The 14,300-nt window shown below is 43.5% G+C and overlaps 1 protein-coding gene and 1 long non-coding RNA gene across 3 annotated transcripts in view; one reads left to right on the top strand and one right to left on the bottom strand.

Annotated features, from left to right (window-relative positions):
- Wwc2 (WW and C2 domain containing 2) overlaps positions 1-14,300 on the top strand; it is a 172,253-nt gene that overhangs the window by 86,889 nt on the left and 71,064 nt on the right. For both annotated transcript variants that reach the window (XR_004109943.1, XM_031339762.1), the window contains exons 3-4: positions 7,777-7,980; positions 9,091-9,167. Coding sequence is in view for 1 of the 2 variants with exons in the window: in XM_031339762.1 (XP_031195622.1) it covers positions 7,777-7,980; positions 9,091-9,167 (281 nt within the window). In the remaining variant the exon portion in view is untranslated. The remainder of the gene's footprint in view (positions 1-7,776; positions 7,981-9,090; positions 9,168-14,300) is intronic.
- On the bottom strand, positions 7,470-9,432 carry LOC116069261. Its single transcript, XR_004109944.1, has 4 exons — positions 9,184-9,432; positions 8,410-8,698; positions 8,181-8,234; positions 7,470-7,948 (listed from the first exon to the last, which is right to left on the bottom strand). It is a non-coding gene; the product is annotated as an uncharacterized LOC116069261 (long non-coding RNA).

The raw sequence follows: 14,300 nt of genomic DNA, 5'->3' as shown, positions 1-14,300 counted from the left end.
CTTTGCTGTCTGCATCCTCTAACCTCCTAGCTAGACAAAGCTGTTATCTAGAAGGAAGAGCAAGGATAGATAGGTCTGTAGGTACTTAGCATAATCAAGTATGTATAAATGAGACATTTATTAGGATCTGCCTCTGCTATGACACTGTTTTAACAGTGTTTAGCACTGCTAGAACCCTGTTAAATTCATTAAAGCAGTATAGTGCTAATGGTAGACCCTTATTGTAGACACCCTTTTAGTGGTTAAGTTTCCTCTAAGCTGTTGGGCACCTGAAATAATTAGACTCTGACTGACACAGCTAGACCCTTCCCTGATGTGATGATAACTGCGTTTAGTGGAGGACCACCAGCCAAAGAGCTGGCCAAGCAGCCTTTCCGGCAGCCTGGATACTGTGAACTTCAGGGCTGCCCTGAGGACGCAGTGCCATAGCTATAGCTGCTTGCTGCTGAAGCACAGTTTGGGATCCGGAAGCCTAGTTCCTGCTTGGTCTTTTGTGAACTTGACACAAGTTCAGGGTTATCTGGGAAGTGGAATCTCAACTAAGAAATGATCTCTATCAGACTACCTGTAGGGAAGTCTGTGAGGCATTTTCATTATTAGTGATTGGTGAGGGAGGGCCTGGCTCGCTCCTGGGTGGTGCCACTCCTGGGCAGGCAGCAGGTGGTCCTGGGTTGTACAGGAAAGCAGGCTGAGTAAGCCAGGAAGAGCAAGTCAGAAAGCATCATTGGCCTGCGGCTTCCGCTTCAGCTCCTGCCTCCGGGTTCATGCCTTGAGTTCTGTCCTGGCTTCCCTCAGTGCTGAAGTGTGACCTGAGAGTTCTAAGAAGAAATAAAACCTTTCCTCCTGAAGGTGTCTTTGGTTTTTGTGTTTTGTGACAGCAATAGAAATCCTAACTAAGATAACGCACCCTCCTATGCCACCCTGGGGTGTTGCAATATTAGGCTCCTTAGAAGAACTGTCATAAGTGGACTTTTTAAAAATTACTGTATGTTTATTAGTTCTTTCAGAACTGTGTACATGCATATGATATATCTCAGTCATATTTATCCCTCCTCTCCTAACCCCTCCCCTCAACTTCATTACTTTTTGTGCTAAGTATTCAAGGGTGTAGGAACATCTGACAGTTGACTCTCCCTCCCCAGCAGGCATCCACTTGCCAACAGCTGCTTGGTTGGGGATGGGAGCTCACGAGCCCCTCTACCCTCCGTGATGGAATGTTGTCTGTCTTGGTCTTGTGCACATCTTGTTCTGACAACCAAGGTGGCTATGAGCTTGTAAGTGCTGCTGTCCTGTCATGCCTAGAACACATTCTCGCCCAGGTTCTCCCTGACCTCTCTGGCTCTTACAGTTTTGCTTCCTCTTCCCAGGTTATCCCTGGGCCTTGAGGAGAGAACTGTTTATGGCTGATCGCTCCACAGACACCCGTGCTTGATGATTGTGATGAGTAGTGCATTATCCACTGTGCACTGTGCGGTGAGGCTCTCCTGTGAGGTCTGAGGGTTACACTAACCTGTGGTGATAGAGTTTACAGGAGCAAGCTGGCACTGTGCATCAGCAGAGCAGTGGCAGCAGTAGGTTGAGTGGCCCATGAGCTTCCCAGTCTTGTGCTCTTGGCCAGATTTGCAGTACCAGGCATGGAGGCCTTCCATCCAACCAGAACGTGGTCACCTTCAGAGCCCAAGTGGTCTCTCTGGCTGCGTTTGCTCATTAGTAAAGCAACTGGTTGGCAGCGAAGGCTGGGAAGCCGTAAGGCAGGGATGACCGTGACAGCAGCAGGAACAATGACAAGATAGCAGTTGGCTGGGAAATAAATGGAAGAACTGACAGAGGCTGTCACTGGAGACAGATAAAGAGAATTGTGTGTAGGCTCTGGTTACGGGGAAAGTTTGAGGGAACTGGGGACTGTGAAGACTGAAGGGTCAAGGGCATCGATACCATACCACCCCAAGATGTGAGGCTAGCCACTGTGGGAGCTGAACCCTTCAAACAACCACAAGCCTGAGGTCTTGAATGATCTGGGCCCAGGTCTCCTCACTCGCTCACGCCTAGTGTCCAGGCATAGCAGATAGAGCCGATGGCTGGAAGACATCATAGTGAGAGCCGCTAAGTTGAAAATGTGATCATTTACATATTCCACATACTTGCCAAATCTGGGAACTTCTCATTTTTCTTCCACCTAGGTGTAGATTTAGGTCTTCCTCTTTCTGAACTTCCAGATTTCTCTTCAGTTTTTAAATTTTTTTCTCTCTTCATTGTTAGACTTATATTCCATTTGAAGGTCCCCAAACTTTGTCATTCCCAAAGTTGTGACCCCTTCCCGTCCCTCAGTGTGTGCCTCTTTGTCACAATGGTTTTCTTTGTATTTACTATTAGATATTTACACCTGATTGTCTTCATTGTAATCAAACTGCCTATGATAAACTTTAATCAGAAGTTTAAGGTTTTTAATCTTCAATACCTTAAAAAAAAGATTACTTTTCTATATTATCTTGCACACATTTTGGTCATTACAGATACTAAATGGAAAATAATTTAGAATCACCTCATTGTTTCTTCATGATGCTTTTTCATTTGCACTTTTGCTTTCTTCAACTCAGCCTGGAAGCTTATCTCATGTTTATAAAAGCATCAGCCCCGTGACAAAGGAAATGGGGATAAGAGAAAATCGAGTGTCCACAAGACCTGGACTTAGCTAACTCTGGACCTGTGCATCTCTTCAGTCCATTTCCTCTGGGGGCACAAACATACTCACACTTGGGGTTTTAAATTAGATCCTACTTCCATGTATGATTACAGGGTTTTATAAATGGCTTCCTTTCACTTAGTTTGTATCTTTCATTCCAAAAAGTTTCCACACTGATAGCCAAGCCTCACATTTCTGTCAGGTGCCTTTCTAACATGTAGCTAAGATCATTGCATGGGTTTGCATAGATTTTTCTGTGACATACTCTTGTTTACAAAGCAAGTTTCCCACGTGATGTGGGAAAGATTGCCATTTCACGGATAGGGCAGGGGTGGGGGATGGATAAAGCAGGGGGCAAGTAGGAGCCCCTCACTTCTGAAATGTACCTGTGCTGACTACAGAAAGTGCTAGCGGATCCTCAAAGGTTGGCTGAGTTAACAGGAGAAGGATGGCCCGTGTCAGAGTTTAGGGAACAGAAGACTATAGCCAGAGCCACTTCAGCAAGCTGGAGAGCATGGGGCTTGGTAAAAGAATAAAGGATGCTAAGTGTCTGACCTGTGTGAATCATGGCTGCAGAAGTGCAAGGAGCGAGCTCCGCTTGTCTGGGATTTTTTGGTGTCCTGGTCAATTCCTGCTGGATTCACTGGCATCATCCTGTTCAATCAGATGAGACCCTGTGCTCTTTAAATTGCTATTGCTGTAAAATTAACCATCCTTCTCCCAAGATCTGTGTGTGTGTGTGTGTGTGTGTGTGTGTGTTTACTTTGTACATAGTGATTCCTCCAATATCATTTTATTTAATCATCTAGTACTTGCTTAATAATTGTTTGTGAAACACTGAGCAACAGGTAAATTTTGCAGATACTTTATAAAATGAAAAATAAGAAAAGTTCATACTTATTTCATCCATTCTTTTGAACACAGCAGGAAGAACTGAAGTGCATTATAGACAGAAACTCTGTTCTCTGAAGAGTAATATTGCCTTCCATGATAAGGTTTTGTGTTTCCTGTCTGTAAAGTCCCATGTCTATAAGACTGATGGAATGTGAATTCTCTTGAGATATGTGATGCAGTATATTACTTCTTTAATATAGCAGACAACATGCAAATTATATTGCATTATGATATAGTGATCTCCCAAGGCCAGTAGGTCTTAATAATAAAAAAAAAAATACCATTTGTAAAGCACATACTCCTTGCATGTTTGCATTTAATAAATATTCTTTTCAAATCTGTTCAGCAAATATAACAGATGGAGATGAAGCCTTGCCTTGCTTTATGAAACCTTCGAAGATGCCTTTGGGAGTCCTCTTTTGTAGTTCATATTTGAATTGTGCGATATTTCAGAAATATAAATGTTTCCTGCCTCTTGTAACAAATTCAAGCCAGTTTGCTCAAGTGTTTCTCCAGACTCATCCAAAACACATTATTAGTGCACAAAGTACTAATAGCTTGTTGTCATGTGCTCTTGTTTGAATTCATTAATGCGAGTGTCAGTATTGTAGCAGTATTTCCTGGCCTTTTCACTGTTGACAAATATTTAAGTATACCAGTTCCGAAACATGGGGACAAATATGACTCGTTGAACCCGCGGGATGCCTTCTTACTATTCTAATTTAAAACATGCAGCACACCTTTGTGTATCTTCACTTGATTGGTTTAATAGTTACATATCTCACCGTGACAACTTACTAATATTTGTTCTCTCCAGTCCTATGGGCCATGAACCGAGTAAAGCTTAGCCATCCTGGCTATGGTCCTCACATCCCTATAACCAGGGTGCTAGGTTGCAGTCATCCCTGGGCGCTGCTGGAGAAGTCTCTGCTGTAAATTCAGGCTGTGGTTCTTGGCAGTGTTCTTCGCTGCTGGCCAGAGCCTTCCTCACGCCTTTCAGGGTGAGCTTCTCAACTGGGCACATCATGCCATGGCAGTTGGCTTCCTTGTGGTGGTCGGGGTGGGCGTAGACAGAGAAAAGGAACCCAGTGCACCCCAATCCAGAAGTGCAGTCCCCTCTGCAGCCCCCAAAGACTTTAGGACCAGAAATTCCTATTTGCTATGCGCTGGCTTCTGTACTGTCCTATGAACCAAGTGCTAACTGTCAGAGTAGTAGAGACCCGTGCTGCAGTGAATGTATACATTCAGTGGAGCACTTTCGGCCCTCAGTGGGGATCTCTGCCTCCCTTCCTTATTCTCCAGATGGCTGCTCTGAAGTGGGGTCTTCTCCTTGGAGACTTGGTCTGCAGGGTCTGCCCTTTCTGGGCATGCCATGTTGGGACAGTGGCTGTAGCATGTATTAACCCCTAGTAATTATATGGATGTGTATCTTCTGTATACTTAAATCTGTTTTTTTGTTTGTTTGTTTGTTTTGGTTTTTTGGTTTTTCGAGACAAGGTTTCTCTGTATAGCTCTGGCTGTCCTGGAACTCACTCTGTAGACCAGGCTGGCCTCGAACTCAGAAATCCACCTGCCTCTGCCTCTCAAGTGCTGGGATTAAAGGCGTGCACCACTACCATCCGGCACAAATCTGTTTATTTTTAAAATAAGTGTTCATATTTGTGCTTTAGGGAAAGCTCAGCTTTTATTAGCCAGTGAATATGAAGCAAGAGCTATAAGTCTGAGACAGTAGTTACACATCCTACTGAGCTATTCCTTTTTGTGAATCACCCAAGGCCTCTCTTAGCTCTAAGAGCCTTCACTGTCTGAACTGCTTCATTATATCTAGAGACCAAGTCACACATTCCCAGGAGAGTCTGACTCTGAAGAGTCAGTCCTGTGGGCCAATGAATACCTCCTCAGATCTCTCCTAAAGTTTTAAAATTTATTTTATGTCTATGAGTGTTTGCTTATGTGTATATCTATATGTGTGCACTATGTACACCTCTGTCTATATATGTGCATCATGTGTGTGACTGGTGCCCAGATCAAAAAAGAATGTCAAGTTTCCCAGAATTGGAGTTACAGATGGTTGTGAGCTACCATGCGGGTGCTGGGAATTGAACCCAGGTCCTCTGCAAATGCAACAAGTGTTTTAGATCACTAAGCCACATTTCTAGTCTCACATGACCTTAGTATGGGTCTTTATGCCCTTCACTCGAGTCTTTAAAAGTATATGTAATCAACTTTAAACCTTATTTATTAAAAATAACTTTTATTTCTGCATTCCAGGGAAGGAGGAAGGGAGAGAAGGAGTGAGGAAGGGAGAGACAGACAGAACTTGTTAGGCAAGCAGTTCTAGTGACCTACATTCCTAGCCCTTCAGTCAACTTTGTTAAGGTGTAGCTAACAATGAGTGGCACCTGTTTTCAGTATACAGCTCATGATTGGCAGGTATATATATTATATAACCTTTGAAATAACCAAGAGATGGACTGTTTCTGTCCCCTCAAAAAAGACGTTTGCCCTTGACTTTAGTGAGTGGCATGGCTTTCCAGGTATCCATGGGTCAGTGTCCGTCTTTGGTCTTAATTTGCTTTTGGTTAGGATTTCGTATAAATGGTTGTACACTGAGTGCTGTTTGGGGTCTGAAAGTCATGCTTATTGTTTGTGTGTTTTTCTTTTTATTATTGAATAGTGTTTATTGTATGGATATACCAAAAATTAAATACTACCATGGGTGGCCTTTGTCTACTGTGAGTAAAGCTGTAAACATTTTTATTCAGGTATTTCTGTTGATACACACTCTCGTAGTTCCTGAGTAAATAAATTGCTGAATACTGGGCTGTATGACAATAAACTAAATGCTTATTTGTTTACTTGTTTATTGTATTGGACATTTCTAGCCACAATTGAATGAGATCATAGTTGTTTCACACTCCCTCTAGCACCTTGGTTCTGGCAATTTTAAATTTTGATCTTTTAAAAATTCATTTTTATTATTATTTTGCCTTCATGTGCCTGCCATGTGAGTGCAGTGCCTGCAAAGGCCAGAGGAAGATCTGTGGCTAGAACTGAAAAATGACTGTGAGCCACTGTGTGGGTGGTGGGAATCGAACCCAGATCCCCTGTAAGAGCAGCCAGTGCTCTAACCATTGAGCCATCTCTTCAGCCTCATAAATTGTGGTTACTTTCGATGTGTGATGCTGTTGATTCATAGTTTAACATGCCCTCTTGGTGATATGAGCCTTGTCACTTCCTCTCCAGCCAAAAGTGTATGTTCTTTTGTGACTTGGCAGTGTGGACATTTTGAGGAGGTCTCTTAGCTAACCTACACTAGCCTCCTTGAGGATTCACAAAGGCCACACTTTACCTTGTAAGCCTGGTTTACCCCACAGCCAGACAGCAGCACATGGCAGCTCCTTGCCCCCGTATTTGGCAAATACACCTATTATAAAATAGAAGGGTGACCCCTCCAGGGCCTATCCCTGTTCCATTGGTTATTACTGGTTTGGAGAATTTTACGGTCCCTAGAGGACTTTCTCCTCAGAGCGAAAGCAAGGTGGCTTTGGTATTAAATTTTCTAATCTACCATAGTACTGATATTTTTGGTAAAATGTAATAAAAATTGAATTCATAGAAAAATAAAATTCCCACAAAGAAATGTAAGTCCCAATATTTATAGATTCAACAGATATGTAATAACTAAATAAAACTGCCATTAAGAGTTAAACATTCTTAAGATTTTTTTGCTGTCTATATTTATTGCTATGAATTTGAGGACCAGAAATGGTCTGTGGCCCAGGCCAGGAGTAGTGCTCATGTAGTGGGTAAGGGGACAAGAGTCCTACATTAGGTCAGTGGAATGTGGCCTTCAGAAGTCCATTTGGCTCAGAGTATCCATGGCCTTGGATGCTGATGATAATTTGATTTTTATTTTTTGGAGTAATGGGGAGCCAGAGAATTCTTAAAAGGGTGGCATCCATGTGAAGACCTCATAGTTGCAGTACACTGTTGCCAAGGACTGTAAATGAAGGGGCAGGGATGGTTTCAGAGTAAATAGAGAAAACAGCCATATCCAAGTTTTAGACAAGTCACTTCTCAGAAGTTTCCAGCAGGTGCTTTAGCGGATACAAGAATCCAAACTAGCCGTCCCTCCGAGTAGTACCACAAATGTGATGAAATCCTATCGCAGATTCCAACACAGACTGTCTTTTCAGAAACCACACAGATTGAAGATCCGAGGAAACAGTGGCGGGGCGAGCAGGAGAAGATGCTCAAAGACTATCTCTCCGTGGCCCAGGATGCACTCAGGACGCAGGAGGAGCTGTACCACGTGAAGGAACAGAGGCTGGCACTGGCCCTTGATGAATATGTGAGGTTAAATGATGCCTACAAAGAAAAATCAAGCTCTCACACAAGCCGTGAGTACTGGTCACACTCCACAACTGAGGGTGGGATGGAGAGGTGACAGTTACTCACACTCCTGTGGTTAAATTTTGAGCCCTTTCCCTCCTAGGCAAGAACTCTTCCAAGCCACAGGGATGAAGGATGCCCTACAGATTCTCAAGGAAATGCCTCATCCTATTGGAAGTGCAAGCTCCCCATTTGGGCTTAGACAAACCTTTTTTTTCCTGATGCTTCTGCCTGGTTGCCTTTTGTTTCTGAGAAAATTTCTCTGTGAGAACAAACAAAGGAAGCCAGAGTCAGAGATAGTCATGAGCTGCCCAATGTGGGTGCTCAGAACTGAACTCGGAACCTCTGAGAGCAGCAAACACTCTGTACAGCCCAAATTTAAAGGAGACTCTCGCTCACTGTTGTTCCAGGGAGGGGCTGGAACTGTTAGCACTTACCTCTCAGTCTCTCCATGTGTCAGTCGTCTGGAGCAGGCCTTATTTAAAGAAGCGGCTCTGGTGGACTCAGAAGTTGTAAGGAGCTACAAAGCGTAGAGTTCACGAAGGACCCAGGACAAGTTCCTTTGCAGTTTTTTTTGTATCCTGTGGTTTTTTTGTTTTGTTTTTAGTGTGACAAAGGCTTGAAGAGCCAGACCTGGTGGTTCAAGCCAATAATCCTTGTCTTTGGAAGGTTGAGGCAGGAGAGTCCCTGCAGCTTTCAGTCTAGCCTAGGTTACATAGTATGACCCTGTTTGAAAAAATAAAATAGGTTTGAGGTGAGCATGAAAACCTAAAAGAGAAAAGAAAACCAGATTCATAAAAGAACATAAGTCTTGGCTCTGTGTGTCTGTGTATTACAGGAGCCAGGAAGGGCTTCATGTATGCTGGGCATGTGCTAGACTACTCATTTTTAAGCCAGGATCTCACTAAGTTGTCTAAGCTGCCCTTGAACCTTCCCTTTAGCCCAAGAAGGACTTGATTTTTACAATTTTTCTGCCTCAGCCTCCCTCTAACTGGGATCACAGGCCTGGCTGCGATGCTAGGTCCAGACCATAAGCCTTATTTGTAAAATGAGTAAATTCTAAGCTTACAATTACTGCAATTACTGCCATAAGTAATATTTGTTTTCGTCTCTTAAAGTCTTCTCAGGGTCTTCATCTAGCACTAAATACGATCCTGATATTTTAAAAGCTGAGATCTCCACCACGCGATTGAGGGTAAGATTGCTCTTACTGTAGTTCGTGATTGAACAAGTGCGGAGAAGCTTCAGGTCATGAAGGAAGCGTGTATGCTCAGCTCCCAGCTTTTTCTGAAGCGACTTCTTCACTCCACCCTGTTGGGTAGACTTTCTCCTTTGTTTGAAGTTTGGATTTCTTTGGTCTCCCATCCAAGTGCTAACCAGGCCTGACCCTGCTTAGCTTCAGAGATCGAATGAGATCTGGTACCCTCAAGTCGTTTGGCTGTAGACTGGGATTGCCTTTGTTGCTGATGTTGGCTTTTCTTCTTAGCAGTTAGTGTATGCAAGGGAAACCTTGCATCCTGATAATTTACTTTCCCCCTCTGTCTCCTAAGTCGCTTTGTTCTTTTATTAGATATCCTGGTATTTAAAAAGTCACCTGCAACTTCCACTACTTGTCTGTCTGTCATTCCTCCTCAAGAAGGATTACTTCCTGATCATTGCTCTATTTATTTCAATATGGCTGTAAATACTGGTCTGGTTTATCCTTGATTGGGGGAATCATATGGGCTGTGCATGAACAAATTGCCTCATATTTAATAAATAACCAGTATGTCATGAGGCATATTCCCATCATAATTGCAAACACTGCTGCGTCCTCTCACATTCTCCCTCACAGCCATTCTCCCTGGAAGCCACGCTTGCCTTGCTAGCACTGAGCCTAAAGCCTTCCTTGGCATTTGTAAAGCTGGAGTGCTCCCACGTATATGGCTCCCCAGCATTATTTCAGGATTCATCCATATTTACATTCACATTTAAAGTTACAGAAGTGTTGCTTTGGTGTACCACTGATGTGCATGCATTTATTCCAGGTCCTGATTACTAATAACTAGGCCTGTATGTATACATCATATATATTTTTTGGAGCAAACCTGTACACTTTTTGGTTTTTCAAGACAGGGTTTCTCTGTGTAGCTCTGGCTGTCCTGGAACTCACTCTGTAGACCAGGCTGGCCTCAAACTCAGAAATCCGCCTGCCTCTGCCTCCCAAGTGCTGGGATTAAAGGCATGTGTTACCACCGCCCAGCCCAATTCTTCCTCTGTCTGCTGCCTACAGATCAGGATATAGCTGTAAGCTACATCCAGGTGCCTTTGTGCCACCATGCTTCCTGCCATGATTACAACAGAGAAACCTCTGAAACTGTTAGCAAGTCCCCAATTTAAAAGGTTTCTTTTGTAAGAGTTGCTGTGGTCGTGGTGTCTCCTCACAGCAATAGAGCACTGACTGAGACAGCTCTAACATTCTGCCTTCTTTAGGTGGCTTCTTTGTTTCATTGATGTTTCAAAGGTCCCTTCTGTGTGGTAGCATATATCAAAGCAACAGGCCTTTCTAGTATGAGGCACAGACTGTATCCTTACGTCAGACAGTGACAATTACTATGTCTGTGAGTCTGAACATACACGTATACATGTTTGAGAAGATGCATTTTAATTTCTCTGGATATTTGCTTGGAGTAGAATTGTTGAGTTATGTGATAACTTGCTGGTCAATTTTTATGTGTTTGTAGAGAATGTTTACATAGATCTGTATTATTTTTATTTTCAGACAGTAAATTTCCTAGATGTTCTTAGGATTTTATCACATAGGCTTTATAAAAATTTTTATTGAAGTATCAATTTTTTTTAACCATCTATTTCTTCAGGCAAAAAAATCCCTTAATTAGTCATCATAAATGGTTCTAGCAGCTTCTGGGGTTCTGTTTTCCTCTGTGTTTTTAAAGTTGGTCCTCGGGCAGTGGTGGCACACACCTTTAATCCCAGCACTTGGGAGGCAGAGGCAGGCGGATCTCTGAGTTCGAGGCCAGCCTGGTCTACAGAGTGAGTTTCCAGGACAGCCAGGGCTACACAGAGAAACCCTGTCTCGAAAAACCAAAAAAAAAAAAAAAAAAAAAAAAAAAAAAAAAAAAAAAAAAAAGACTAATTTAAAGTTGGTCCTCTTGATATCCAGAGTTGATGAGATGGTGTGGATTGGGAGCAGGGTAGGCGTAGTGGAGAGACTTCCAGGAGGAGCAGGGTGACAGTTGCCCTTTCTTGTCTTATAGAGGAGCTTCCTGCGCGACAGTGGATTGACCGTGAAAGGGGAAGGTACTCATTAGTAAAATACCACTTTGCTCATTATAGCTTTAATGCTGCTGGGTTCACCTCAGGGGCAAACGTGGGAAACCTGCCTGTCTCCCGCTCTTTCGGAGGCCTGCGGGTTTCGTCTTTACTTTCCCTCCTTGTCACCCTCTTCAGCCTCCTGCTTTTGATATGAAGCAGCGCTCCAGGACTGTGATTTCCAGCCATCCGCACTCAGTCACGGCATCTTCCTGGTTTTCAGAAATAAGTCTGAAGTCAGTTTAGAATGTCAGTTACTTTAGCTCAGTCGGTAGAGAAAGCGGGAGATGGACAAAGGCCCTGAATCTCTCGCCTCTGACTTCACACTCTGGATTGTGAGTTTGATTCCAAGGAGACTGATGTATGAAATGGGAAATTCTGACTCTGCACTTGTGGAGCCACAGGTTTCTCATAGCAGTTTGCTATAACTCTAAGTGTAGTTTTAAAACTTCTCCTGGTCCTGGATTTTACCCTGCTCTCTGTTAGGTTTCCCCACTGTTTTCTCTTCAGGTCCCATACTCCTCACGTACATTATAAGCATTAGAATTATGTCACTGTCATGTGTAATTGTGAGAATTGAAGATAGAAGTGGCTGGCATAATGCCCGGAGTCTAGAACTGCCTCTGTGGAGAGCACACCACAGCGTATGCTCAGCATGCAGCCCTGTGCTGGCCTGATCTCCAGCACAAACTCAGCAAATGCTCTTCCCATAGCTTAGCGAACAAAGGTGAGTGGAAGTCCATACACACAAAACCAAAGAACAATTAGAAAGAATAGACATTCTTGCCTGGAAACCAGATCTATTCTCATTAGTCAATAAAATGGAAGTGAATTAATTCACAATTAAGAAACAAAATCCATTTGATTTTAAAATCGTTACTTGGGAAGTGAGAGCCATTCTGGTAATGTACCAGACTCCCTAAGTTAGGAAAGGTTGTGCTTACAGCCAGTGTTAGGTAAATTAAATAATGTGAAGCTAAGGCAGCTCAGGTTAGCCTCCTGTGTCGTTGCTCCATACACAATAAAATCCAGAGGTCAAGGTGGTCAGAGTTAAATTTAGATTTTTAAAATTTTAGCTTTTACTATGTGTGATAGGAACATTTAGCATGAGCTCTAACACATCATGAGTGGACGGTGCTGAGTTGCTAACTGTAGGTGGTACCCTGTTGGTCAGTGGGATGTGTTACTGTGTATAAATGAGAGCTTATTGCCCAGTGAACAGCAGCTCCCTGTGCCCTTCCCTCTAGCCGCTGGATCCTCTTCTCCCTCCTGTGAGTCTGCTTGCGTGACTCGTGTAAGTGGAACCCTGTACTATCTATTCTTCTGTGAGTGGCTTCGTTTATCTAATGTGATGTCTTCAGGACCCATCTGTGCTGACACATACCGCAGCGTCTTCTGATTATTTGTGAACCTGACAGCTGTTTCATTGTAGGTACATAGCATATTTCCTCTGCACATTTGTCTTCACCTCTTGGTCGTCACTGTGGCGAATATGAAGCGTGCTAGTACCTCTGAGACACAGACTATCTGAAACATTTCAATTGACCTGACATTCTATCCTCAGTGACTCTAAGGACAACACCTTTTGTCAGTGTTTGACACTGATTGGCTTAATTCAGCAGCTCTATGTAGTCTCAATAAGTTTCTACCAACTCTCTTTTCAAAAGTAAAGACAGGTTTCAGCCCATCTCTTTGATTTGCTATTGACTTCTTGATACACGTTTTGTTTTGTTTTAAATAGAAGGGTTATTGTCTTTTTAACAAAAAGTACGGAACATGCTATCAGATCCACAAGTATACAGGGAATGAGCTCTTGATTACTCATGGCTCCTTTGACATGTGAATGTCTGTTCCATGCTCCATGAATGCTCTGTCTGTGTTTGCTCTTCACCACAGCCTCTGTTCGAGAGAATCCATCTGTCCCCATCAGGTACCCGCCCTCCACCCATCTCTTTCTTCTCTGCATTCTGATAGCATTGGCCTGACCTCTAGAAATATAATTACTTGTATTATTTTCCATGATACAATATAAGTGGACACAAAGTGAAATGACAGATTGAATGTAAGGCATAAAATACTGAACTTTAATGTACTTTAATCAAAGTACTATGCTTTCCACACAGAGATGTGACTTACACAGCACCTGCCTTTTCTTCTGACCTCGCACATATTCATGATGCCCTGACCCTACCCCACATCTTGCCCTATTCTTTCTGCTTATTTTGTCTCTTCTCTGGGGTTGCTGGATAATAAAGGTATTTGAGGCTTTACTGTCTAGGTGATCTCATATTTGTATCATCTGCATGTCTCCGAGTCGGCTTTCTTTCTGTAATCTAGACACTTTTTGAACATCCAGTCCACATGTTCTACTTGACTACAGTGTCTCCCAGATTAATCCCTGCTCATTGGAAAGGTAGCTTTCCTCTGGGGGTGGGGCGTGGTTACTAAGAGAGGGAGCTCTTCCCCCTCCCCCAGCACACTGGGTCCTGTGGATTTCTGCCTGTCTGAGCTCTGGTCTCTGAAGCAGTTGCCCTCATCCTGGCGCACAGGAAGCAGGCACCACAGGTCCCTCTGGTCTACTAGGGCAGTCATCACTGTGATTCTTCAACATCACAGAGCAGAGCTTGCTGTAAAACCCCTCCCTGATTCCTGTGTCAGTGTGCTTTCTAGCACAGTGACACACCATGACCAAACCAGCATGGGGAAGAAAGGATTGATTTGCCTCACACTTCTGTGGCACAGCCATCACTGAGGGGAGGTCAGGGCAGGAACTCGGGGAATCAGAAGCCTTAGAGGAACACTTCTGACTGGCCCGCTCTGCCCTCATCCTGGCTTGCTCAGCCTGCTTTCTTGTACCACTCAGGACCACCTTCCCAGGGGGGCACTGCCCATCCAGTCAGTCTTTAACCAAGAAAATGCTCCACAGACTTGCCTATTGGCAATCTAATGGAGGCATTTTCTCAATTAAGATTCTTCTTCCAGATAGGTTGTGTCAAGTTCTCTCTCTCTCTCTCTC

The sequence above is a fragment of the Mastomys coucha genome, unplaced genomic scaffold (genome assembly GCF_008632895.1).
Source record: "Mastomys coucha isolate ucsf_1 unplaced genomic scaffold, UCSF_Mcou_1 pScaffold22, whole genome shotgun sequence".
In the NCBI taxonomy this organism is placed as follows: Eukaryota; Metazoa; Chordata; class Mammalia; order Rodentia; family Muridae; genus Mastomys; species Mastomys coucha.
This window is presented reverse-complemented; position numbering and strand designations above follow the sequence as displayed.